Raw genomic sequence first — 27,934 nt, forward strand, 5'->3', positions numbered from 1 at the left:
TCTTCAAATATTTTGCACAGTTTTACTTTTCGTCAACACTCCCTATTACCTGTAACTTCTCAGTTTTCAAGAGCTGAGAGTTATGCTTGTGAGCTATGCTCCCACTTCTCCAATTCCATGGCCACTGAATGAAGGCTGCACTGCCTGACACTCACACTTGGTCTCATGCGCTGGCTCTGCAACAACGGACAGACAAGAGTCCCCTTGGGGGAAACCAGCTTCCCAGGTGACACTGTTGCCTCTGCCAAGTGCGCAAAGCGCAGCTTGGCACATAGCAGGTGCTCAAGAGAGGGAAAGCCGGTCTATGAATTCCGGGACAGGGGCAGCACCAGAAGAGAGCAAGCTGGGGCCTGGCTCGCTGAACCCTGGCGGTGAGACCCGTGTGACCGCCTTCTCGTCAGGCTCGACCACATGAACCTCCCCAACGCCAGGGCCAACAAGTGGCCCCAGATGAGACCGCGCCGGGAAGGGCCTGGGACCACGCACAGATCCTTCCGCCAGAAAAGGACTACGCTGCGCCGTGCACCTCCACCAGGGGAAGCTACCGCATGGTCTGGGTGCCCGCTCCAGCCCTGACCGCGGCCCCGGACCAGGAACACGAAACGATCCCTCCGCCGGAACGCTGTGTCCCTCCGCCAGACACACCAGTCCCCGCTCCTGTGCTCTCCTTCCCCGGCAGCCAGGCCCCGGTGCCGACTCCTCCGCCTCAGGGAGGCCCCGCCGCCTCCTGGATACTCCGCCTGAAGCGGACTCGCGACGGCAGGTGGCCTAGAATCCCTCTGTGTCCCTCCGCCCTGGGGAAGACCCTCCGCGCCCCTCTACAGTCCTAAAGTCCCTCAGCGACGAGTTGCCGCGCCGCGCGCTCTCGCGAGAGTCCACCACACGGCCCCCCCTCCCCGAGGCCCTCGCCCGCGAGGACGCCTCGCGCGGACCCCGCGGCGCTCGGTGGCAGGCGGCGCATGCGTGGCTGCGGCTCCCAGCGCCCCCCGCGCTCTCCGGGGGCCGAGTGGACGAGGCAGAACGCGAGGAGCCGGCCGCTGCCCCCTGCGAGGCCTGGCTTCAGCCCGCAGCTCTTCTCCGCTCCGGGCGGAACGGTTTTTGCGGCGCTTCCTCGGCAGGCAGAGGTTTCCTGCAGCCGGTCAGGGCCGTCGTGGGCCCGAAAGAGCCCGGCGCCGCTCTCGGAATACGCCTGCCCCCAGTGGGACCCGCAGCGGCCTGGACGTGCTACCGTGACTCGAGCCCGGAACCTGGCGCCGGGCGGGGCCTGCACATCCGGCCCCACCCACTCGGGGCCTCGCCTCTCGGAGCCCGACCCCGGAGTAGCGGGCACACCCCCTCCCGGCCCGGCTGTCCGCCTCCGCTCACCCTTTCCTCAACCTGCTTCATTTTTCTCCCAGTCGTCCAGCCTCCCTGTTTCCGACTTTGCACTAAGAGGGATGCACCCTGGAAAACCACATTGCGGGGTCACATCTTGTTTGGAGAAGAGGCCGGGCTTCTGCATCTTAGGGTATACGTTCACCTTTTCAAGGGCCTGGCATAGATTTGATTAATCAGCCTGGAATACCCTGTTCCTGCCGACCTGGCCGTTTTTACCTCCCTACCTTATCACACTCCCAGGAACATTAAGCAGGGGGCGCTTGGAGTGTTCTTTGGGTCCCCACCTTGAGCTAGACGTGAAGTTGACCCCTGGGCTGCAGCATGGCTGTAGCCCTCGGCTCTCAGATCGACGCGCCCCTGGAGGTTGAGGGATGCCTAATAATGAAGGTGGAAAAGGACCCCGAGTGGGCATCAGAGCCCATTCTGGAAGGATCGGATAGCTCTGAGACCTTCCGCAAATGCTTCAGGCAATTCTGTTATGAGGATGTGACCGGACCCCATGAAGCTTTCAGTAAACTCTGGGAACTTTGCTGCCGGTGGCTGAAGCCAGAAATGCGTTCCAAGGAGCAAATACTTGAGCTGCTGGTGATTGAGCAGTTTCTCACCATTTTACCCGAGAAGATTCAGGCTTGGGCACAGAAGCAGTGTCCGCAAAGTGGAGAGGAAGCGGTGGCCCTGGTAGTGCATTTGGAGAAAGAGGCTGGAAGACTAAGGCAGCAGGTGAGAGAGGATTTTCCAAATTTTTGTACTTAGAAAAAAGGGAATGGGAAAGGCATGTGGGCAGGGATGTATTGCAGAAAGAAGTGCTCTTCAGAGAAAGATAAATGGTACTAATAAAAGACCCTATAAGGGAGTCTTTTCACTTTAAGCGAATCCACTTAAAAGGGGATCAGAATTTCACGTGAAATACAAAAATAAAAGCTTTGGTTGAAATGTTATCTTGCAATGCAAACCAGACATTATTCACCTAAGCATTTATCGTCACCTTTGGCATAATGTTTGCAACAAAACAATATAAGAGAACAGTATGATTTTGTGTCACAGAGGTTCACTTACGCATTTTGATCAAAAAAGGCTATGCTGTTCCCCCTTAAAAAAAAAAAAAAAAAAAAAGACTTCATCCGTCATCCCAGAGCCATCTCCAAGTGTTTACTAGTCCACTCAGTGTCTTCTGAAGTGCTCTCATGCCGTCATTTCTGTCACTCTCCTCCAGTCTAACTGCCACATCTTCATTTCTCAGTGGCTTGCGTGCTCTTCTAGTTGTTCTTCAACCTCCCTTTCATGAACCTCGTGAAATTCTGCAGCATTTGCAAGATTTGCAGTTTCACCTTGCACCGGACTTGCATTGTGTAGAGATCTATCAGCAGGTTGCTGTGTTGGTCAGGGATAGACAGATAGATATGGATATTAATTTTGTAAGTTTTCATTTCACTAGCGAATATATTCGTGTCCTGGTAACTTCTCTGCGAACTTAACAGATATAAAGAGTCAAATAATACATATTCTAGCAACAAGGAGGCTCTTTCACTCCTGACAGATATCCCCCTCTGTTTAGTAATAAAGATTACTCTGGCCAGTTGTGGTGGCTCACATCTGTAATTCCCAGCACTTTGGGAGGCCGAGGCGTGTTGATCACCTGAGGTCAGGAATTCGAGACCAGCCTGACCAACATAGTGAAACCCCAACTCTACTAAAAAATATATAAAATTAGCCGGTCGTGTTGGTGCATGCCTGTAATCCCAGCTACTTGGGAGGCTGAGGCAGGAGAATCGCTTGAACCTGGGAGGTGGAGGTTGCAGTGAGCCAAGATCGTGCCATTGCACTCCAGCCTGGGTAACAGGAGCGAAACTCCATCTCAGAAAAAAAGAATATTGTTTCTGTTACCTTATACCCAGACTGCTGGACATTACTCTCAGCCCAGCGCTCTCAGAGACTCCATTGGGAATGGAGTGGAATTTTCATTCCTTCCCATATCTCTGTCCTTCTTTGATATCTTTCCTGGGAGAATTTCACCCTGATATGGGCCTGTTTTACTCCCTCTTATGGTATTGACTTCATTTCTCAGGTCAGCAGTCCCATGCACCCGGAGAAGCACGCCCGACTTGGAGCAGCGTGGGAGGTGGCAGACTTCCAGCCAGAGCAGGTGGAGACCCAACCCAGGGTGGTGTCTCGGGAGGAAGCTGGAAGCCTCCACTCAGGACACCAGGAACAGCTGAACCGAAAGCGAGAACATCGCCCCTTACCCAAGAATGGTAAGAGGGAAGACTTGGAGCATGCCCAGTGCAGAGGCTAGGGCAGATTTCCACAGTACTCCAACGCTGTGAATGCTCAGTGGAGGGCCTCCTAGATACATATTCAGAATAGGAGAAAGGTTTCATTCACTTCAAGAGTTAGGAACATATGCAATATAAGTAAAAAGATATCATAAAGATGGAAATTGAGTCTGGGCAACATGGGAAAACCCAGTCTCTACAAAATCTCAAAAAAAAAAAAAAGAATTAGCCAGGTGTGATGGCATGCACCTGTGGTCTCAGCTACTCAGGAGGCTGAGTCAGGAGGATTGCTTGACCTCAGGAGTGAGCCGTGATATCACACCACTGTATTCCAGTCTGGGTGACAGAGCGAGACCCTGTCTCAAAAAAAAAAAAAAAAAAAAAAAAAGATGCAAACTGGGGAAACTTAGATTGCCTGGGCCAGCTATGAGATCCTATGGTGTTATTTAAACTCTCCACAGCTGGACACAGTGACTCACGTCGTAATCCCCACACTTTGGGAGGCCGAGGCAGGAGGATCTCCTGAAGCCAGGAGTTCAGGACCAGCCTGGGCAAGATAGCGAGACAAACACATTTTCTCTACAAAAAAAATAAATAAGATCTACATTCTACAATCATCTTGTGTTTTTCAGTCCTGCCATGTGTATGTGCTCTTGGCTGACTATAAACAAGTCAAAAAGCTGTTTGAAAGGGAACAAGACATTTGTGTTCAAAGTTTGATTCACAAGCCATCACAGAAGTGGCATATAAGAGAGATAAACAGTTAAGATTTCACAGAGAAGGGACCACTGACATTCGTAGCTGCCCTGCACATTAATGAATCAGGTCAAATACTAGGAAATGAATACCCTGTCCTTCCCAGTCCACAGTGATCTCTCCATCTCCTGAAGTGTGGCTTCATCTCAGTCTTAAAGAGAGGAATGGAAACATCACTGAACCTGCCGTCAGAAGTCTTCTGTTTATATCTCGTCTCTGCCACCCTCTGTCTGTGATCTTGGGCAAATAATATGAAAAGAAGCATGAATGCGCAGAGGCTAAGAGCTTAGGCTTTAGAGGCAGACAGACCTAGATTCAAAACCTAGCTCTGCCATTTTTTTATCTATGTGGCCTTGGTCAGGATACTTAACTTCTGAAACTTTCCATTCTCTCATCTTTATTTTATTTTATTTTTTCTTTAAGGTGGAGTCTTGTTCCCGGTTAGAGTGCAGTGGCATGATCTCAGCTTACAGCAACCTCCGCCTCCCAGGTTCAAGCAATTCTTGTGCCTCAGTCTCCCGAGTAGCTGGGATTACAGGCATGTGCCATCACGCCTGGCTAATTTTTGTATTTTTAGTAGAGACAGGGTTTCACCATGTTGGCCAGGCCGGTCTTGAACTCCTCACGTTAGGAGATCTGCCCGCCTTGGCCTCCCAAAGTGCTGGGATTACAGGTGTGAGCCACCGCGCCCAGTCCTCTCATCTTTAAAAGGGAAATAACAAGGCCATTAGTGTAGATTAAATGAGGCAGCGTAAAGGAGCCAGTGCATAATAGTGCTCAATAAATGTTAGTTTCCTTTCCCCCAGAGTGGCACAATTATTTTTAAACCTCAAGTCTGTCTGACTTACCCAGCCCTTCACAGAGAGGCAAGATTCGGTACTACTATACTTTTTTATGCCTCCCCAAATTTATATTATGATGGAATGCATTGCAAATGTCTGTGTTTGAGAGAGAGAGAGAGGAAAGGAGGAAGGGAAGGGAGGGGAAGGGAAAAGGAAGGCGGGGGAAGGGAAGGAGGGAAGGTACCACAGCCATAGTCTCACACTGAGACATGAGCGGGACCTGAGCATTGGCATTGGCGGTGGCCTTTCAATCCGATGTGTGATCTCCAGTTCCCACAGTCCTTACCTGGCCCCCTTCATCTTGTACTTTACTTGCTAACCCCTGGAAAGCATTTGAGGTTGTGATCCCAGCTTTAGGGTACTGTGGTTTTGGGCATTGTTCTGAACTCATAGAGAAAATGGTGAATTTATATTTGCTAGTGTTTCAATACGTACTCATCTCTTAAAAAGAGAGACAGCGTGAATTAAAGGGTCAAAGCCCAGATTACTAATTGTTTCTTTCTATTCTTACAGCTCGGCCTTCTCCCTGGGTTCCTGCCCTTGCTGATGAATGGAATACCCTAGACCAGGAAGTGACAACCACACAGCTTCCTGCTGGGTCCCAGGTACATTGTAATTGTCTTTTTTTTCTTTGAGATGGAGTCTAACTCTGTCACCCATGCTGGAGTACTGTGGCACAATCTGAGCTCACTGCAACCACCTCTGCCTCCTGGGTTCAAGCGATTCTCCTGCCTCAGCCTTTTGAGTAGCTGGGACCGCAGATGCATGCCACCGCACCTGGCTAAGTTTTAGTATTTTTAGTAGAGATGGGGTTTCACCATGTTGCCCAGGCTGGTCTCAAACTCCTGACTTCAAGTGACCCGCCCACCTCGGCCTCCCAAAGTGCTGGGATTACAGGTGTGAGCCACCATGCCCTGCCGTAATCATCTTCTCTGGCCTTCCTTACTAGGGTGTTTAGGCACAATGCTTTTCTGTGCCTTCACTGTCCTCAAATTTTTATACTCCCCACAAGAGTATAAAAGTATATTTCCCCCTTATTCCTTTACTTATACTTACTTTAAATATACTTACTTACTTTTAATATACTTATACTCCCCACAAGAGTATAAGTATGTTTCCCCCTTATTCCTTTACTTATACTTACTTTAAATATACTTACTTTACTTACTTTAAATATACTTATATTCCTCACAAGCATATAAGTGTATTTCCCCCTTATTCCTTTTCCGGAAAAGATGGGACCCAGTCTTCCTGAGTAATGAGACTCCTTGCTGGATCATCTTGCTTATCTTGTCATCTTATGATTCTTTTTCTTCTGCTTCATTTGGCACAAACTATCCACTTGTTCCTTGATTTCAGTTCTTCTTTAGGGTCCTTCTCTGCCTCATCTATGATTGTTCATCCTTTGAAGACCTGTGCAGTTATCTTGGTAGTCATTGGTGTTAGTGTCATTACAGGAACCAGTGAAAGATATCCACGTGGCCAGAGGCTTTTCCTACAAAAAGAATGTGCATCAGATTCCTGCCCACAGGGACCTCTACCGGGATTTCAGGAAGGAGAATATTGGGAACGTGGTCTCCCTGGGTAAGGATTCCTTCCCTTTCCAAATATAAGACTTGGAGCTTTCTAATGTATTCATTTCTACTGATGAGAAGATAGGCAGATGTAAATGTTAACACTTAAAGGATCTCTAAGGGTTGTCTAGTGTAATCACTTAGCCAGGTTCTCTTCCCTCACCCACTCCTCCTTCCAGTAAAAAAATAATGATAATAATTTAGTGATTAAAACACTGGAGAGGAGTTACTTATGACTATCATTTGTATTATATAAAATGGTGTAGTACAGTAAATGGTATTATTCCTTAGGAAACTGAGGCTTAGAGAGCTTAAGAAACTTCCCCGGGTCAAAAAATAAAGTAAGCAATGTAGCTAGGATTCAAATTACGACATGTTCTTCTCTTTCGTATTGTAAGCTGGCAAATTCTCAATTTGCTTTCTGTTCTTAACAGCTCTTTCCTATTAACCTCACCAAAATGTCTTCAGAAGTTCTTTTTTTAATTAATGAAATATTTTATTAGTGAAGTATTTTGTTTTCAGTAAATACTTATGAAAATATATCTATACCAATAATTTTCAAATGTGAAGTCACAGATTATTTTTCCCCTTCATGTAGTAGAAAAGTAGATTTCAGTCTCTTTTGAGGAGAAAGACATCTTTGACGTGTCTCAGGACCACAAAGCTATAATAAGATATAAGGCTTTTTTTGCCCACCCACCCTCAACCTCCTTAAGCAAAACAACTCAATTTTATTTCTTTGATATATGTATTTGTGGGTTCCTGTAAGTTTTTGTTTGAAAATTAGGTTCTTCTACCAAATTTTTTTTGGCTTTATTGGGGTACAAATAAATTTAATATTTATTTATTAAATATATGCAAATAAGGCCAAGCACAGTGGCTCATGCCTGTAATCCCAGCACTTTGGGAAGTCGAAGCAGACGGATCACCTGAGGTCAGGAGTTCAACACCAGCATGACCAACATGGTGAAACCCCATCTCTACTAAAAATACAAAATTAGCTGGACATGGTGGAACATGCCTGTAATCCCAGCTACTTGGGAGGCTGAGGCAGGAGAATAGCTTGAACCCAGGAGACGGAGATTGCAATGAGCCGAGATCACACCATTGCACTCCAGCATGGGCAACAAGAGCGAAACTCCATCTCAAAATATATATATATATGTGTGTGTGTGTATGTGCAAATAAAATTGTGTATATTTAAGAATGTCATATTGCAACTTGATGATTTTATGTACATATACATTGTAAAATAATTACCACATTTGAATTAACACATCCATCACCTTGCATAGTTATGTACGTGTGTGTTGAGAACACTTAAGGTCTACACTCTCAGTAAATTTCAAGTATACAGTATAATATTGACTGTAACCGTCATGCTGTATACATTAGAATTTATTAATCTTATAACTGAAAGCTTATACCCTTTGACCAACATCTCCCCTTACCCAAGCCCCTGGCAACCACCATTCTCTTCTCACTTTCTGTAAGTTCAGCATTTTAGATTCCACATGTAAGTGAGATCATATTTGTCTTCCTCTGTCTGGTTTATTTCACTTAGCACAATGCCCTCCGAGTGTTGTCACAAATGGCAGGATTTCCTTCTTTTTTTTTCTTTTTTTCTGAGACAGAGTTTTGCTCTCACCCAGGCTGGAGTGCAGTGGCGCAGTCTCGGCTCACTGCAACCTCTGCCTCCCAGGTTCAAGCAATTCTCCTGCCTCAGCCTCCTGAGTAGCTGGGACTACAGGTGCATGCCACCATGCCTGGCTAGTTTTTGTATTTTTAGTAGAGACGGGGTTTCACCATATTGGCCAGGTTGGTCTCGAACTCCTGACCTTGTGATCCACCTACCTCTGCCTCCCAAAGTGCTGGGATTACAGGTTGAGCCACTGCGCCCAGGCTCCTTCTTTTTTATGACTGACTAGTACTCCATTATATATTTTTTTCCTATATTTTCACATTTTCAATATTCATTTGTCAGCAGATACTTGGGTTATTTCCATGTCTGGACTATTGCGAATAATGCTTCAGTGAGCATGGGAGTACAGCTATCTCTTCAAGATGCTGATTTTGTCTCCTTGGGATATATACCATAAGTGGGATTGCTGGATCATATTGTAGTTCTGATTTTTTGAGGAGCCTCCCTAATGTTTTCCATAATGGCTGTACCTGTTTACCTTCCCACCAATAGTGCATGACCATTCCCTTTTCTCCACACCTTGTTATTATCATTTGTCTTTTTTTAATTGACAGATAATAATTGTGTATATGGGGTACAATGTGATGTTTTGATACATGTTTTCTTTGGGGAATGATTAAATCAAGCTAATTAACAAATCCATCACCACGGCAGGGCGTGGTGGCTCATGCCTGTAATCCCAGCACTTTGGGAGCTGAGGTGGGCGGATCACAAGGTCAGGGGTTCAAGACAAGCCTGGCCAATATAGTGAAACCCCGTCTCTACTAAAAATACAAAAATTAGCCGGGCGTGGCAGCGTGCACCTGTAGTCTCAGCTACTCGGGAGGCTGAGGCAGGAGAATTGCTTGAACCCAGGAGGCGGAGGTTGCAGTGAGCTGAGATCATGCCACTGCACTCCAGCCTGAGCAACAGAGCAAGAATTTGTCTCAAAAAAAAAAAAAAATTCATCACCTCACATACTTATTTTCCTATGGTGAAAATATCTAAAATCTACTCTTTTAGGCAAGTCACAGTGGCTCACGCCTGTCATCTCACCACTTTTGGAGGCCAAGGCAGGCGGATCACCTGAGGTCAGGAGTTTGAGACCAGCCTAGCCAATGTGGCGAAACACCATCTCTACTAAAAATACAAAAATTAGCCATATGTGGTGGTGGGTGCCTGTAATCCCAGCTACTTGGGAGTCTGAGGCAGGAGAATCAGTTGAATCCAGGAGGCAGAGGCAAGTCGAGATCGTACCACTGCATTCCAGCCTGGGTAACAGAGTGAGACTCTGTCTCAAAAATAAAAGAAAATCTATGCTTTTAGCAATTTTGAAATAGACAAAGCATTACTACATATTATAGTCACTATATAATAGATTACTAAATTTATATAATAGATTCCTAAAGTTTATTCCTCCCATCTAACTGAAATTTTGTACCCCTTGATCAAATCTCCACTTTCCCCATCCTCCCTCCTCCTCTCCCAGCTTCTGGTAACCATCTTCTACTCTCTACTTCTGTGAGTTGGACTTTTTTAGATTCTGCCAAAAAAGTGACATCATGTGATATATGTCTTTTCTGTGCCTGGCTTACCTTAGTCAACATAATGTCCTCCATGTTCATCCTTGTTGTTGCAAAAGGCAGAATTTTCTTCTTTTTTAAGGCAGAATAGTATTCCTTTGTGTATATAGACCACATTTTCTTTATCCATTCAGCCTCCTGGTTGCTTCTGTATCTTAGCTATATGTGAATAATGCTGCAGTGAACGTGGTAGTGCCTCTTTGGCCTACTGATTTTAATATTTTTGCATATATACCCAGTAGCAGGATTGCTGGATCATATGGTAATTCTATTTTTAGTTCTCTGTGGAACCTCTGTACTGTTTTCCATAATGACTCTTCCCAATTCACAGCTCTGCCAACAGTATTCAGAGGTTTCATTTTCTTCTCACCAACACTTCTTATTTTTGTCTCCTTGATGATAGCCATTCTGAAAGGTATGAAGTGATATCTCATTGTGGCTTTGATTTGCATTTCCCTGATGATTAGCGATGTTGAGCACCTTTTCATGTACCTATTTGCCATTTGTATGTCTTCTTGGGAAGATGTCTATTCGTGTCCCGGGCTTATTTTTTAATGAGATTGTTTGGTTTGTTGTTGTTATTTTGCTATTGAATTGTAGGAGTTCCTTGTATATTTTAGATATTGACCCCCTTAGCAGATGAGTGGTTTGCAAATCTTTTCTTCTATTCCATAGATTTTTTCATCACTTTGTTGACTGTTTTTGTTGTTGTTGTTGTTTTGGATTAGACTTTTTTTTTGCTGTATAGAAGCTTTGTAGTTTGATGTAGTCCCACTCATTTATTTTTGCTTTCGTTGCCTGTGCTTTGATGTCATATTCAAAAAAATTATTGCCAAGACCAGTGTCAAGGAACTTTGTCCCCTGTGTTTTCTTCTAGGAGATTTATGGTTTCAGATCTTACATTTAAGTCTTAATCCATTTTGAGTTCATTTTTGTGAGTCGTGTAAGACAGGGGTCCAGTTTCATTCTTTTGCATCTGGATATCCAGTTTTCCCAGCACCATTTGTTGAAAAGATGACCTTTTCCCAGTGATGTGTTCTTGGCACTGTGTCAAAGATTATTTAGCCATACATGCATGAACTTCTTTCTAGGCTCTCTATTCTGTTCCACTGGTCTTTGTGTCTGTTTTCATGCCAGTACCATACTGTTTTGATTACTATAGCTTTGTAATATAGTTTAACAAAAAATTCTTGACTTCTCATCTCTTATAGTCCCAGTGCCTATATATGTATGTATGTTGGGGTAGGCATGGAGAGGAATGTGGGGAAAAGATACACTTTATTTTACAAGTAACAAATACTGAGTAGGGGCATACCCTGAACCTAACACAACATTGGCTACTGAGAGGGAATCAAAGGTTAAAAATATATATTCTTACCCTTAAAGGTTTCCCTGTAAGAACTAGCTAGGAAAAGAAATGGTACATACATGAAAAGTAAAATGATCGTGTAAGTTAGTAGATGTTTGTACCAAGGAAGTCATGTAAAAATAAATGTGCAGTGTCGCAGCTGAGGAAGGTTTGGGTGTGAACAAGTGGCCCAGGAGAGCATGTGACAGCAGAAAATTGAGGCATGCAGTAATGACTTCTGTGTCTACCATGAAATATGTTTCTTTTACTGTAGGAAGTACAGTGTCTACATCTACCAAGATAACCCGGTTGGAACAGAGAAAGGAGCCATGGACTCTAGGTCTGCATTCCTCTAACAAGAGAAGTATCCTACGAAGCAACTACGTCAAGGAAAAGTCAGTTCATGCTATTCAGGTCCCTGCAAGGAGTGCAGGAAAAACATGGAGAGAGCAGCAGCAGTGGGGTTTAGAAGATGAAAAGATAGCAGGTGTGCATTGGAGCTATGAGGAAACAAAGACTTTCCTGGCAATTCTCAAAGAGTCTCGCTTTTACGAAACACTTCAGGCCTGTCCCCGAAATAGCCAGGTGTATGGTGCTGTGGCTGAATGGTTGCGAGAATGTGGCTTCCTTCGAACCCCAGAACAGTGTCGAACCAAGTTCAAAAGTCTCCAGAAAAGCTATCGAAAGGTGAGAAATGGCCACATGCTAGAACCCTGCGCCTTCTTTGAGGACATGGATGCTTTGTTGAACCCTGCAGCCCATGCTCCGTCCACTGATAAACCAAAGGAGATGATACCTGTCCCCAGACTGAAGAGAATTGCCATCAGTGCTAAAGAACACATCAGCTTGGTGGAGGAGGAGGAAGCTGCAGAAGATTCTGATGGTGATGAAATAGGCGTCGAATTTATCCGCAAGTCTGAAATCCATGGTGCCCCTGTCTTGTTTCAGAACCTCAGTGGTAAGAATTGTGCTTTGTTTCTCTGGTAAGAAGACAGATGTGTGATCTTGTGGAAAAAGCAGTAGACCAGAAGTGACCAAACCCGGGGGGTGCTGTCACACACACCTCACCACTTTCACTGTGGTGTGGCCACATTACTGAAGTACCCTCAGCTGCTTGCTCCTGCCCCCATTGCAGTTGGAGTAACAGCTCCAAGTGGCCATGGAGGAGTCGTTTTCAGTTTATAGCATAGCATGGATTTTGAGTGTTTGGGTCCTTGTGGAAGGAAGACAAATGGAGTTAAAGGGTTCTAATCTAGTATTATCTGATAATTGGCATAAAGCAATCAATTGTATTGGATTATAAGTCAAGCATGCATTATTACATTATCTAAAATAACCAGTACAAAATTATGTAACAGTTTCAACAGGTTTTCATTAAAAATGAAATAAACCTTTTTTGTGTAATCTAAAAGAAGACAAGAAAGGAGAGAAAAAGTACAAAATAGATGAGTCAGATGGAAAAAATAAGATATAAATCCAAATATATAATTAATTACAGACTTAAAGGTTTAAGATTATCAGACATTAATTGCTTATAAGAGATCCACCTTAAATATAATACAGAGACATTAAAATTAAAAAGGCAGACAGATACACCATGCAAAAGAGAGCTGGTGTTAAATATTTCGTGACTGAGACATGCAGAATTAAATCGCCAATTAATAACTGTGTGACAGTAGACAGATAACGTAACTACTTTGAGCTTCAATTTTCTCATCTGTAAAATATGACTAAGAATACCTCATGGGGTTGTTACTAGTGTTAAATAGGATATATAAATGAAGGCACTGTGAAAATGCTAAAATATAATACAGCATTGCCTGGTATCACTGTTATTAGTAACGTTTCTTTACTCCAGCTAGAGATAAATTCTTTTTTTTTTTTTTTTTTCGAGATGGTGTCTCACTCTGTCACCCAGGCTGGAGTGCAGTGGCACAATCTTGGCTCACTGCAGCCTCCTCCTCCTGGGTGAGTTCAAGCAATTCTCCTGCCTCAGCCTCCTAAGTAGCTGGGATTACAGGCACCCACCACCATGCCTGGCTAATTTTTGTGTTTTTAGTAGAGATGGGGTTTCACCATGTTGGTCAAGCTAGTCTCAAACTCCCAACCTCAAATGATCCACCCACCTCAGCCTCCCAAAGTGCTGGGATTACAGGCGTGAGCCACCGCACCCAGCCTATAAATTCTTACATAGAGTGGAAAACTAACTCCGGCTAGGGAAAGTATTCATGACTAAACCCATTCAAAAGAAATATCTGGCTGGATGCAGTGGTTCATACCTGTAATTCTAGCACTTTAGGAGACTGAGCTGGGAGGATCTCTTGAGGCCAGGAGTTTGAGAGCAGCTGGGCAACACAATGAGATTCCGTCTCTACAAAAAATAAAACAATTAGCCAGGCATGGTGGCACACTCCTGTAGTCCCAGCTACTCAGGAGGCTGAAGCGAAGAGGATCTCTTGAGCCCAGGAGTTCAAGGCTTCAGTGAGCCATGATTGTGCCACTGCAGTCCAGCCTGGGCAACAGACTGAGATTCTGTCTCAAAAAAAAAATAATAAGCATCTGCTAAGGTGGGAAGATGCATTATGCCTAGACAGGTCTCACCAATCTGAAAATCCATCAACATGAGGCTGGGACTCTTGGTGTGGTCTCAAATATGGGAATCCAGTCATAGGCCTGGAAGAGACCACCTAGTAAGATAGAGGATAGAGATTTTTCCTACTATAGATTACAAAACATACAAAAAGTATGTTTTACAAATTATATTTAGATATGCCCTGAAAAGTTTTATTCCGCTATAAATGCAGAACATAGTCTTGTCTTGCAGATCATTTCATCTCAAAGTAGAGGATTCGATGACATTCCAAAAACTACTCTGAACATAGTTCTGCTCCTCAAGGAAGACTGGTTACAGAAGTGGTAGGAAATTTGAGGGGAATATTTCCTATCGGAAATTCTAGTCATTATTCTTTTTTTTTTTTTTTTGAGACGGGGTCTCGCTCTGTCGCCCAGGCTCTGGCGAAATCTCAGCTCACTGCAAGCTCCACCTCCCGGGTTCACGCCATTCTCCTGCCTCAGCCTCTCCAAGTAGCTGGGACTACAGGCACCCGCCACCACGCCCGGCTAATTTTTTGTATTTTTAGTAGAGACAGGGTTTCACCGTGGTCTCGATCTCCTGACCTCGTGATCCGCCTGCCTCGGCCTCCCAAAGTGCTGGGATTACAAGTGTGAGCCACCGTGCCAGGCCTAGTCATTATTCTTAACCACTTTGGAAAGAGACTTCTAGAGAACTAAATCATTTAGTTAATTACCGTAGCAATGGCAGATTTGGGAGACTGCATTTTTATTCTTCCAAATAAGCTTTGAGATTAGTTTACTGATTTCAGTTTTAAAAATCTGATTGGGATTTTGACTATAGATTCATATGAGAAATGATATCTGTACAACTTGAGTCTTCCTATTCATAAACAGTGTCTTGTCATTTTTTCTAGTTTTATGATATTACACATTTTTATATAGACCTCATTTCTTGCAAAGCTTATTCCTAGGCATATCGTAGTTCTTGTTGCCACTGTGAATGGGATTTTTTTTTACCTCTGCATTTCTTAATGTATATAGTGTAGAGGCTACAGACTCCTTTTCTTTCTTACATTGTGAACTTTATCCTCGAATGGCAGGTGTGCACTGGGGCTATGAAGAAACCAAGACTTTTCTTGATATCCTCCGTGAGACTCGGTTTTATGAAGCGCTTCAAGCCTGTCATCGGAAGAGCAAATTGTATGGGGCTGTAGCTGAACAACTTCGAGAGTGCGGCTTCCTCCGGACACCAGAACAGTGCCGAACCAAGTTCAAAAGCCTTCAGAAGAGTTACCGCAAGGTGAAAAATGGCCACGTGCTAGAGTCCTGCACGTTCTACAAGGAGATGGATGCCCTGATTAACTCTCGGGCACCTGCTCCTTCCCCCAGCACCCCGGAAGAAGTCCCATCACCTTCAAGGCAAGAAAGAGGGGATATTGAGGTTGAACCCCAGGAACCTACAGGCTGGGAACCTGAAGAGACCTCACAGGAGGCAGTAATAGAAGACTCTTGCAGTGAGAGAATGAGCGAGGAGGAAATTGTGCAAGAGCCAGAATTCCAGGGACCTCCAGGTCTACTGCAGAACCCAAATGGTAAGATGCAAAACCAAGGAGTTTTAGTCCAAAGAGGAGTAAGTGTGATTTACTGAAAAATCGGTAGATCTTGCACATAGCTCATGAATATTCCTTCATTCAACAAATATTTGAGTGCCTGTGCTACTTGAAGAACAGGGGATATAGCAGTGAATAAAACAGTTCCTGGCCAGGCATGGTGGCTCACACCTGTAACCCTAGCAGTTTGGGAGATTGAGGCAGGTGGATCACCTGGGGACAGGAGTTCGAGACCAGCCTGGCCAGCATGGTGAAACCCTGTCTCTGCTGAAAATACAAAAATTAGCTGGGTGTGGTGGCGGGCACCTGTAATCCCAGCTACTCAGGAGGCTGAGGCAGGAGAATCACTTGAAACCTGGGAGGTGCAGGTTGCAGTGAGCTGAGATCGTGCCATTGCACTCCAGCCTGGGTGATAGAGAGACTCCATCTAAAAACAAACAAAGTTCCTGTTCTCATGGTGCTTCTATTCAAAGGAGGAACTCACGTTAGAGTGACTCAGTCCTTGGGTTCTCAGCCTTGGTTTTTGTTGGTTTGGGTCAGACAGTGTTTTGTATCTCCTGGAAGTACCATGTGGAAGAAAAACTTGGAATCACACATGAGAAAAAACTTGGATGAAGGAAGTGTGTCAGTAAGCACAAAAGAAGAACATCTTATAGTTATATGTGGTGTGCAAGACAAAAAAGATAGGCAGAGACTAAATGAAAGACTTTATTCTGGTCCTGAGCTCCATCTGCATGTTTTCCACGGACTTATGCCCTCGTGGGCCTGTCACTAGTAACTCAGGCTTAAGATGTTCAAAACTAACATCACCATCTTCCTTACCACACCATGGCTCTTCCCGGTGGGCTCCCACCCTCATCCAGACTATCACATCTATCTGTCCCCTTTTCAGTTACCATTAGCCACTGTCTAGTTCAGTCTTCTCTCTCTCTTGCCTAGACTGTTGTAAAAGCCTCCAAACCAGTTTTCCCCACCCACACTATTAAGGTTTCACAGCCATTTTTGATCTGAGCTCATCTTACTCTTCTAGTCTACATGTTAGTATTTTCCTTCCTCAACTCTGTGCTTATTCAGAGCGGAACTACTGGCTATTTCCTACACACACCTCAAGCCCTTTCACATCCAAACTTTAGCTTGCGATGTTCCTTCCACCTTGAATGTCCTTGGCTCTACATACCTCCATGTCCAAATTCTCTCTCAGCTCCCATACTTTGTCTGTCTCTTTCTTATGGCACTGAACACTTTATATGTAAGACCTCCCAGACATGGTGAGCTCCTGAAGGACAGGAGCTCTGTCTTCCCATAACACTAGTTTAAGCCCCCGGCAATCAGTTGAATATGCGGGGTAATTCAGGACTAGTTTATTGAAGCAAGTGACTCTAGCTTAGTGTGTATATATATATATATATATATATGGGAAATTATAGTATGAAGGCTTGAATTAAGTCCTGTAGAACCCTGGCTTTGATAACTCTGGAAACAAATTCCTTGTGAATCTTGTTTTTAAAGTGAGCTCCAGACCTGTCAAGCTTTCTCTGAGCCAACTGCTAGGCTGTGACTTTCTCCAAATCCCAGGACAATGTTGGACTCAATCAGAAAACTTCAAAAGAAGTACTGACAGGCAAGGTGTGGTGGCCCACACCTGTAATCCTAACACTTTGGGAGGCCAAGGTGGGAGGATCGCTTGAGCACAGGAGTTCGAGACCAGCCTGGGCAACATAGACCCCATCTCTACAAAAAATAAAAAATTAGCTGGGAGTGGTGGTGTGCACCTGTAATCCTACCAACTTGGGGGGTTGAGGTGGGAGGATCACTTGAGCCTGGGAGGTCAAGGCTGCAGTGAGCTATGATCATGCCACTGCACTCCAGCCTGGGTGACAAAAAAATTACTAATAAGTGAAAGATGGAACTGTTAAGGCTTTTTACTTAAGTCACTAGATTGATTGATGGCTGCCCTCCTCTCCCTATCCCATGCCACAGCCTCCACACTTGGGATTGAGAGTTATCTGTGGTTTCCACTGAATGTGTGGAAGGAAAGTAATGTTGAAACTGGCAGTAGAAACAAGGCAGGAGAGCAGATGCTTAAGAACAAGGATTAACCTGAATTGGGCCTAAGTTGCACAGCTTGTGAAATGTTTATGAATGAAATAACGTGATGTCTGGAATTGGCTTCAAAGTAGTCTGGATAGAGGGAGCAGGGACTGTGTGGGAGTGGAAATGAAATGGGATTGGCCATGAATAGGTCATAGTTAAATGTAGGTAAGTGGTTTGTGGGAGTTCATTATACATACTGTTCTCCAGACTTTTCTGTGTTTGAATTTTCCATAATAAGTTAATACAAAAATCACACAGTTAATAACTGACCAAGATGGGACCAGACCCAGAGCCGTATAATTCCAAAACTTGTCTCTGTTCACCACGTCATGCTGTCTGTCCAGAAAACTTCACAGAAAATCTGGATCCAAGATGTAGTGAACGTGGGATGTAGATGAAAAGAGTGAGAAAATAATTCCAATTTGGGGAACAGTGAAAATTAAGATTTCATTTAATGTGGTTTATGGGACAGCCTGAAAAACAAAGTGAGAAGAACACTTGAGAAGAAACGGGTACCCTTGGATGGGATATGATTAGATATATAGAGGAATTTAATTCCTCAAGTCCCTCGAGGAACTTGGACTTGGTCAGAATCTAATCTAAAGATCAGTGTGGTATAGTGTGCTTTAGTATAGAGGTGAAATTATGAAAATAGGATGAATTAGAGTGGAACCTCAGGGAGATAAGCCAGGTTGCCCCCATGTTAATCGGGTTATGGATGGGGAATGATGGCTTGGATTATAATGCAGGAAACATTTCTGAAGGCCTACTCTGTACTGGCTGTTATTGGCCTGTTTATGAATGGAAAGAAATACAGCAGAATGAATCAGGGAAGAGTCACAGGATCTGAGGTTAGAGAAGTGTATGGAGAGCAAGCGGATCAAGCCTTGCAAGCCAGGTTGTTTATGATTAATATCAGACTTGTATGAAATTTGTATTGTCTTTTGTTTTTTCAGATTTTGAAATTGGAAGTAGCATCAAGGAGGATCCAACACAGATAGTATATAAGGACATGGAACAGCATAGGGCATTAATAGAAAAGTCTAAAAGAGTTGTTTCCCAGAGTACCGACCCCAGCAAATATCGCAAAAGGGAATGCATCTCAGGAAGACAATGGGAAAATCTTCAAGGAATTAGACAGGGAAAGCCGATGTCTCAGCCTAGAGATTTAGGGAAAGCCGTTGTGCATCAGAGGCCTTTTGTGGGGAAGAGACCCTACAGACTTCTCAAATATGGAGAAAGCTTTGGAAGGAGCACTCGTCTGATGTGCCGGATGACCCACCACAAGGAGAATCCTTACAAGTGTGGTGTCTGTGGGAAGTGCTTTGGTAGAAGCAGGAGCCTGATCAGACACCAAAGAATCCACACAGGCGAAAAACCTTTTAAATGTCTTGACTGTGGAAAAAGCTTTAATGACTCCTCAAATTTTGGTGCCCACCAGAGAATCCACACAGGAGAGAAACCCTACAGATGCGGAGAGTGTGGAAAATGCTTTAGTCAGAGCTCTAGTCTTATTATACATCAGAGAACCCACACCGGTGAGAAGCCCTATCAGTGTGGAGAGTGTGGGAAAAGCTTCACCAACAGTTCTCATTTCAGCGCCCACCGGAGAGTTCACACTGGGGAGAATCCCTACAAATGTGTGGACTGTGAAAAAAGTTTCAATAACTGTACGAGATTTCGAGAACATCGGAGAATACACACTGGAGAGAAGCCCTATGGATGTGCCCAGTGTGGCAAACGTTTCAGTAAAAGTTCTGTTCTTACCAAACATCGGGAAGTTCATGTGCGAGAAAAGCCTCTGCCACACCCTCCATCTCTGTATTGCCCTGAGAACCCACATAAGGGAAAGACTGATGAATTTAGGAAAACTTTTTGATGATGATCTTCTCTTCCTAAATGCCCCCTAGCCATTTTACCCTAATCTCATTCTTGGAAGCAATCTTTTCTTAGCTATGAAGTGTAACTCCCAAGATAAACTTGAGAATATAAATAAACTAGACACTTTCATCCTGTTCTCACCTCTGCCTCTAACTTCATCAGTCTGTTCCTCTTCTTCTGTGTGTCTCAGCTTCTCCTTTAAGAATGTAGAGAAGATATATTGTCCAAGTTCAGAATGAAATACTCTTCAGTACTTTGAGGCCACTGCAGCTGGATTGCTAAGTTCAGCAGTATTCAAGATCTTCCATGTGGGTGAGAGTTGTTTTCAAGGACATAAAAAATGCCAAAAGTTTTTTTGTTGTTGTTACCTACTCCGTGAGATCCTGGATGCAACTTGATAACAGATTTTCACATTTAGATAGAACTTTGAGGAGTCTGATCAGAACTACATCAAATCCATCTTGGTTTTGAAGAGATCCACAAAAGAAGAGTGAAGATTTTATAGCTTTCCTCAGAAGTCTGTTACAGTGTACCTTTTTTTTTTTTTTTGTCAAGAAGTTGATCCAAATAGCTATGGCAGAATCCCTGTATTGTCACTGAAATCCTGTTACTAATGCCTTGCCCTCCATGGAGGTGAGAAGCAATTGATCACCCCTCATCCTTTTCTGTACCTGAAGACTTAAATCCCCTGGCTGCTGCTTCTCCGGCGTATAAGTAATCCCAGGTCCTTGTACTGTTTCTCATAGCCCTGCACTTACCTCTCAGTTGCTCTGGGTGCTTCTGCCGGCCTCTTCTGAACTACCATGCCCTCCTCAGATGGAATAGGAGGCCTGTTCATGGTGTGTCTCACTAAAGCAAAGCAGGATTTCAGACGCGTTCTAGTTCTATCCTCTAACTTCTCTGGCTCTTATCTAGAACACGACTGGTATGTTGGCATATTTCGTACCTCCCACCCCCACACTGCAGTATAATATTATAAAAGTGTTTCTAAAACTTTAAGGGGATAGGGAAGAGGTAATAGACACCTGAAACATTTCTAAGACCAGTTGGACTCCTTTGGCCTGCTGTAGATCAGATAGCACCTCAGCTTAGACCAGCGCTCTGAGGTCTGGCTGTTAAATCTCCCAGTCTCTGTTCCTGAGGCTTCTAGTCCCTGTTTACCGCATCAGAAACCTAACTGTAGTGCCCCAAGTAATTTAACACAACTCTAGAGCTCACTGGGTGAAAAGTGGGAACATTTGTAAAAACTTCAATCCAGAAATCCAGAACACCGTTTTTGTTTTCATTTACCTGTTTTGTCTGAAAAATCTCGTTGAGAACCCCCGGCAGTAACCCAATAAACACTGAAGGAAAAGTTCTGATGGGGGATGGTTAATTCACTTTTGAAGTTACAGATGAAACCCAGAAATTTGATTTTCCATGGCCAGTTGCTTCAGGATGGAGCCAGTGGCATTTATTCCCTTAGTATGTAGGTGACCCAGGGTGGCTTTGCTTTGGCAAAGGAGAAGTCACAAGTTTAATGGGAAGGGAACCGGAGTCAGGGCTGTTTGTAGGTGATTATTTTGCTCTTATCTCTCCCTCTCTTTGTCAAATGCTCTTATCTGAAGCCATCTGGAAATGATATTTTTCCTTTTGGTATGTTTCAATCTTTTGAAACTTGTTCAGCAAAGTACCTAGGAGGGTAGGCACTGTAGAAAGAAATCTAATTTATGGTGCCAGAATAGGGTGTGGCCTGTTGGAAGGCAGGTGACTCAGGTAAACATTGATAAATGTTTCTGATTTATGTTTGTTGAAAATGTTATGACTGTTCACATCTCAATAGGTTGATTTTTCTGTGTTGTCCAAGTTATAGATTTCTAATGCTAAGTACAGTTCTATGCTGGTAGTGTGCGTAGCACAGTAAGATGTTTGTGGTGCCAGTGGGCTTGTGTTTATATTGTGTAGATGTTCTGGAATTCCAGCTCTAGAGAAGATGCGCATTAATAGAAATTACCACTTAGTAATGTGTACACAGGATTGATATTATATGGAAGCATGATTCAGGAAAGTAGATGACTTATTCATAAATATGAAGCACTGTTATATGTAAGGCCATGTCCTAGCCACAGTGAAGGATACAAAAAGGAAGAAAGGAGCATGGTGCCTGGGCTCAAGGAACTCACAGTTTGGTAGAGGAAGCATCACAGCAAAAGGTGGGGCCGCTTACACCATGGCAGTTACAGAAGGCCAGGAGCTCAGTCATGAGAACATCATCTTCACTTGCAGAAGAGTTTCGCTAAGTTGCCCAGAATCATATTCTGTACCTTCATCTCTCAACCCTCCCCAGTGGCAGGAAAGGGTCAAGACCCATTCCCTCTCTAGTGGGGCAAACTGATTCTGTTTAACTCTCATATGCCTGGGAGCAAGCTGAGGTGGAATTTGAGTTCCCCTACTTCTACTCCTAATTGTAAATGGGCTGTCTAGATATGTGTTACATTAATTTGATGAACTTTGTTCTGAAGAAATGGAAGGTCTCCCCCCCATTTTAAACCAACACTACTTGTCTCGCTGCATTTTATTCGTTTTCACCTGGTACATATAAGTCAAAATGAATAATCACGTTCTGACCAATGTGTCTTCTAGATCACATAACATTGCCTTTATGAAGATTCATAGAAAAAGGTTTTCTTATCTAGATCTCAGTACCAAGGAAAGCTCTGATCCTAAGCGCAGTATATATACACACACACATCTACATGTGTGTGTAGATCTGTATGTATGTATTACAAACACTGTGATTTTTGTAACTTAAGCTGCTTTTTCTCTCTCTGTTCTGGCTGCTGGAAAGCTCAACAAAACTTACAGCCCACCTCAACCAACTACCCCAACCTATATTTATTTTATTTTGTCTTATTTCCTTGTGAATTCTGTCAAATCTTGTTTTGGAAAAGCAGCATAGACTGACAACTTTTCACTATCATCTTATCGATGGCATTTTGGAAACTGGGCTCGTATGTCCCACCTAGGCTTGCTTTGTTACTGCCACAGATACCTCCAGTTCTTACCAGTGATGTTATTATGCATTCAACGTAATTCATTCATCTGGAAATAAACAGTTTTTTAAAGAGGGAAACCTCACACATAAACGGCTCAGGGCAGCCTGGCCTTGGTGGAATAAGCATGAGACCAGAAGCTGAAAGAGGCAAATTTTAGTCTTGTCACTACTTAATGAGTGTTGTTTGACACATCATAGCCTCTCTGGGCCTCGGCTCCTCATCTAAAGAGAAGTTGAACTTGATTGCTAAGTTGCTCTGCCTCTAATGTTTCCTGAGGCTGTGGAGCGTGATATAGATGCGGAAGAGGTTAGAAGACCAGGCTGCTGGCCCAGCTCTCCTGTGCCTGCCGCATCTGGCCATACCAAATCCATCACGTGCTTCAGGAAAGGGAAGGGATGCTGTGACAGCAAAGTCAGCCCAGGAGCTTGTTCGGGAAGGAGAAAGGGCAAGTCCCTCGTCGTCCACAGCAGGCAGCCCCCCAAGCACCTCGATAACCAGTGGCAGGCTGAAGTGAAGGAAGCCTCTGTCAGGAGGTCTGGTGCCCGGTGACAGACAAGACTCAGCTGTGAGGGAGCTGGGGCAGCCCTAGCTAAAGGAGCGTCTGAGTAACTTGTGAAACTGGAAGCCTCTGCCTCTGAATGCATTCCAAGACCCGGGGCAAATAGATGTCGATTCATTGTATCAGTGTTCACTTAGATGTCTTCTTGAAAACTTGTTTGTGGAATAAATGTCTAAAATAAATGGCTCCCATTGATTTCTGCCATAATTTGAAGGACGTCATTCTATTAAGGGAAAATATAATGTACCAAGAAGTTGATAAAAGCTGATCTTAGTAGCCAGTGAAAAGAATTCAAGTCTCATTCTAGTTCACTGCTGTCTCCCACAAGTAGCAGGGGTCTTTTATAAGTCCACAGCTGTCTGTCTGCAGCAGCCCTCTGATGGTTGTCCCTGCCATTGTCCCAGTAACGGTCATCTCCAGTGCTAGGAGGGAATTAGCCTTGGATACACATGCTGCCTGTGTTTCTGAGGCACTCCCCCATAGCCTAATGGTGGAGGAAGTCTTGAAAGTTTCTTCAAAGATAGAGTAACAGGAGAGACAAAACTGTACTCTTTTAGGGTCTCAGGCTAGGCCTGAGGATTAAAGTAGCACAAAACAGATAAGAGAAAAGCATACACAGGAGTCTCCACAAGAAATGAAGACCCGGCCAGGCGCCGTGGCTCACTCCTGTAATCCCAGCATTTTGGGAGGCCGAGACAGAGGGATCATGGGGTCAGGAGATTGAGACCATCCTGGCTAACAGGATGAAACCCCGTCTCTACTAAAAATACAAAAAAATTAGCCGGGCGTAGTGGCAGGCACCTGTAGTCCCAGCTACTCGGGAGGCTGAGGCAGGAGAATGGCGTGAACCCGGGAGGCGGAGCTTGCAGTGAGCTGAGATCACGCCACTGTGCTCCAGCCTGGGCGACAGAGCGAGACTCCGTCTCAAAAAAAAAAAAAAGAAAGTAATGAAGACCCAAAGAAGTAGCAAAACCTAACTGTATTATGGATTGAACAGAGTCAGTTGTGGAAAAGTACCTAAAATATATGGGAGGATCAAAGGAAGATAAGGATTATTTTAACAAGGTCTGTACAGATTTCGCTCGGCCTTGCCTCCCCATCTTGTGATAACGTTTCTTTCTTCCCAGGACAGGGAGGGCGTCTTTCAGTTGGGGGTTCATCTCCTGCTTTCAGGAAGTAAAAGAGGAGTCAGAGTGCCCTGTGGCACCTGCTGTTTCTCAAGTGCCTTTAACTCAAGATAATCCTTATTCCCAAAAGTGGCACATATGGGGGTGGCATCTTCTGTCATCCTTGAGCGTTGCTTTTGATTGAAAATTTTGGCATACAGGAAATGTTCCAGTAGCTTCCACTTAGCTCTTCCTACAATAACAACTCCAGCTCCATGGGTTGTAAAGGCAGAGTAGAGATTTTAGCACTTGCTGAGGCTCTATTTCCAACTACACCATAGAACTGTAGAACTATAGGATGCGTTCCGAGAGCCAGTTCACCTAAACATGAGGTCGATTCCAGACAAAGTATCTGTCACGTGGACTTGATAAGCCTATGCTGTATGCAGCGTGCTGCAACGGGACCCAGAGACCTCAGGAGGTGTAGCTGCTCAGAGCCAGTGTCTGCAGAGTATCCATAACTAGATGAGTCCCCCTGTATTTTCCTTGAGTAAATGGCCACAAACCTTTTTGGCAAAAGCCAAGATAAAAGCTCATTATCTTCGCAGGCCATGTTCCATCAGGGTTCTTCCACAGGGTTACCGGACCTCCCATTCCTTCATAGAGACTTAAGTCTATGAACTCACTGAGGTCTAGGAATTGGATGAGAGACTTTAAGTCTCTGAGGGGAAAAAAAATCTCTTTAAGGATTACAAATTTTCAATTCCTAAAAATCAGTTGAGGCAAGTAGACATTAAGGGAGGAGAATGAATGCTTTGTGTTCTAAGCACTAAAAGGAGCAGGGACTTGGAGGGGGAACAGTGGCTTTGGGTTCCAAGACAAGTAAATATCTAACTCTGAGGTGGTCGGACTCGAGGGAAAATGATGGTGGTGGTGATAGTGGTGTGTATAGGGCTCTAGGGAGGCCATGGGGAGAGGAGGGACCCGAAAGGTCATAAGCCTTGCTTGGATACATGTGCAGAGTCCATGGCGCATGCAAGTGTGCTTGGCATGGAAGTTGTGGAATTATCAGTAAAGGAGCCCTCTTTGAAGACACCAGTGTGACTTTGCTATAGCATACAGCATCTCTGAGACCCTCTTCCAACAGCGGTACCATGTGGCAGCAGAGAGAACAGCAGCTGCCAGCACGAAGTAAAATTTTCCCTACGACAACATGCAAGGTGTTATGTTTCGTTTTGTTTTGTTTTGTTGTCTGAGATGGAGTCTCACTCTGTCACCTAGGCTGGAGTGCAATGGCGCCATCTTGACTCACTGCAACCTCCGCCTTCCAGGTTCAAGAGATTCTCCCGCCTCAGCATCACAAGTAGCTGGAATTACAGGCGTGCGCCGCCTCGCCTGGCTAACTTTTGTATTTTTAGTACAGAAGGGGGTTTCACCATGTTGGCCAGGCTGGTCTTGAACTCCTAACCTCAGGTGATCCACCCACCCCGGCCTCCCAAAGTGCTGGGATTACAGGCATGAGCCACCGCGCCCAGCCCATGCAAGTATTAATAAAAGATTGGTACACTTCCCTTTTGGCTTGCTTAAACCCCCAGGGTTCTTGGAAAATATAATCCTAGTAGGAATACTAGGATTCCCAGCAACATGGCATGTGAGGACCTCAACACAGTTCTGGCAAAAGGAAATGGCTCGGTACTTGTACCCTAAGGGTCTGGAGAATCAAGTACACACCTGTTGCGGTAGAAAGGGCACTAGACTGTGTGTCCAAGATCCTGGATTCTAATTGAGCTCTGCTGCTAGACAACTCTGTAATTACAGTCAAATTATTTAGCTTCTCTGGGTTTTGAAATCTGATGTTGGACAGGATGAAGGGGTTCCAACCTTTTTCCCTTGGGAGGCCCTAATGGTCCCTATGTGAGAATACTTGACTGAGAAAATACGTATGTCCCAAGTTCATTTAGAAGTTTCTTGCCAAGGCTAGTAATCACGCCTGTAATCCCAACACTTTGGGAGGCCAAGGTGGGAGGATGCTTGAAGACAGGAGTTCAAGACCAGCCTGGACAACACAGTGAGACCCCATCTCTACCAAAAAAATTTTTTTTTTAATTAGCCACTGTGGTGATGTACACCGGTAGTGCCAGCTATTCAGGAGTCTGAGGCTCGAGGATCGCTTGATCTCAGGAGGTCGAGGCTGCAGCACGCTGTGATTGCACCACTGCACTCCATCCTGGGTGACAGAACGAGATGCTATCTCTAAAAAAAAAAAAAAAAAGGAAGAAGAAGAAGAAATTTCTTGCCAAACCCCACCCCTTGTCATGATTCTGATACCTGCAAATTGCAAAAACTTTGATAATAAATATAAGAGCTAACACATTGTGTACTTAGTATGTACTGGGCATTGTGCTAATGCTTTATAAACATTGTCATAAGCATTCTGATGTAGTAGTTGCATTTTATAGACGAGAAAGCTGAGGCTAAAGAATTTCAATAGCTTCTTCAAGCACATACAGCAAAAAGGTGATAGTTTTGAAATTTAAACTTGGATCTTCCTCAGGATGTAAACTTACAGCCACCATATTTTACTACTGTAGTAGAGTTTCTAGCTCTAACACCCCAAAATTCTGTGACTTCCTTGTTACTGAGAAAAAAGGACCTGGGATAGAGATGAACCTGGTGATCTGGATCAGTTTTGGATTCCACTCTGTAGGGTCAGAATGAATTTGAGAGTCACTGGGATCAGCCTAGGCTGTTCTTCCAGACAGTGAGTACTGAGTCCCTTCTGGCCAGGTATGGTGGCTCACACCTGTAATCCCAGCGCTTTGGGAGGCCGAGGCGGGCCAATCACTTGAGGTCAGTAGTTCAAGACCAGCCTGGCCAACATGAGGCAGGAGAATCGCTTGAACCCGGGAGGCAGAGGTTGCAGTGAACCGAGATCACACCACCGCACTCCAGCCTGCGCGGCAGAGCAAGACTCCGTTTAAAAAAAAAAAAAAAGAAAAGAACTGAGTCCCTTCTATTCAGCAAATGCCAAACATACAATGTGCAGTTATTTAATACAAAGATGAATTTATATCCATCTTGCTCTTGAGAGCTTATAGTCTAGAAATTGAAATGAAAGCCACAACTTAAAATCCAGTTGCAAGTTTGAAATGAGGAGTTAACACTGAATGTCTTTCTGTCCTTTTTTTTTTTTTTTTCAGACAGAGTCTTGCTCTGTCACCCAGGCCAGAGTGCAATGATATAATCACAGCTCGCTGCAGCCTCGATCTCCCGAGCTCAAGCGATCCTCTCATGTCAGCCTCCTGAGTAGCTGGGACTACAGGCACGTGCCACCATGGCTCTGTCCCCTTTTTAATGAGGATCTAATAGGCAAGTAGGAGACTAGGCAGAGGACATAATATTGTCCCTTATTCAGAAACAGAAACGTATGATGACAAAAATCATGGACCCTGCAGCCAGATATACCTGACCTTCAACAGTTGCTCCACCAGTGCACTAACCATGTAGCTTAGCATTAACACCATCCTTTGGAACCTCCATTGGCTTCTCTGTAAAATGAGAATAATGAGAGAATCTATCCATATTCGTTTCCTGGAACTGCTCAAACACTGCAAACTTGTGGCTTAAGATGACAGAAACTA

At 44.4% G+C, this 27,934-nt stretch overlaps 2 protein-coding genes and 1 long non-coding RNA gene across 3 annotated transcripts; 1 reads left to right on the top strand and 2 right to left on the bottom strand.

Moving 5' to 3' along the window:
• Positions 1-826: 826 nt before the first annotated feature.
• LOC129492654 (uncharacterized) lies at positions 827-1,501 on the bottom strand. Its single transcript, XM_063612589.1, has 2 exons — positions 1,382-1,501; positions 827-1,300 (listed from the first exon to the last, which is right to left on the bottom strand). The coding sequence occupies exons 1-2, from the start codon at positions 1,499-1,501 to the stop codon at positions 827-829; spliced, it is 594 nt and encodes a 197-aa protein (XP_063468659.1).
• On the top strand, positions 914-23,373 carry ZKSCAN2 (zinc finger with KRAB and SCAN domains 2). The gene is made up of 7 exons (XM_055233270.2): positions 914-2,097; positions 3,443-3,629; positions 5,762-5,853; positions 6,706-6,832; positions 11,709-12,392; positions 15,109-15,600; positions 18,669-23,373. The coding sequence occupies exons 1-7, from the start codon at positions 1,699-1,701 to the stop codon at positions 19,589-19,591; spliced, it is 2,904 nt and encodes a 967-aa protein (XP_055089245.1). The 5' UTR covers positions 914-1,698; the 3' UTR covers positions 19,592-23,373.
• On the bottom strand, positions 2,505-27,934 carry LOC134731732 (uncharacterized). The gene is made up of 4 exons (XR_010114248.1): positions 27,764-27,934; positions 6,417-6,743; positions 4,499-4,643; positions 2,505-2,748 (listed from the first exon to the last, which is right to left on the bottom strand). It is a non-coding gene; the product is annotated as an uncharacterized lncRNA (long non-coding RNA).

This window comes from Symphalangus syndactylus, chromosome 11 (assembly GCF_028878055.3).
Source record: "Symphalangus syndactylus isolate Jambi chromosome 11, NHGRI_mSymSyn1-v2.1_pri, whole genome shotgun sequence".
Taxonomy (NCBI): Eukaryota; Metazoa; Chordata; class Mammalia; order Primates; family Hylobatidae; genus Symphalangus; species Symphalangus syndactylus.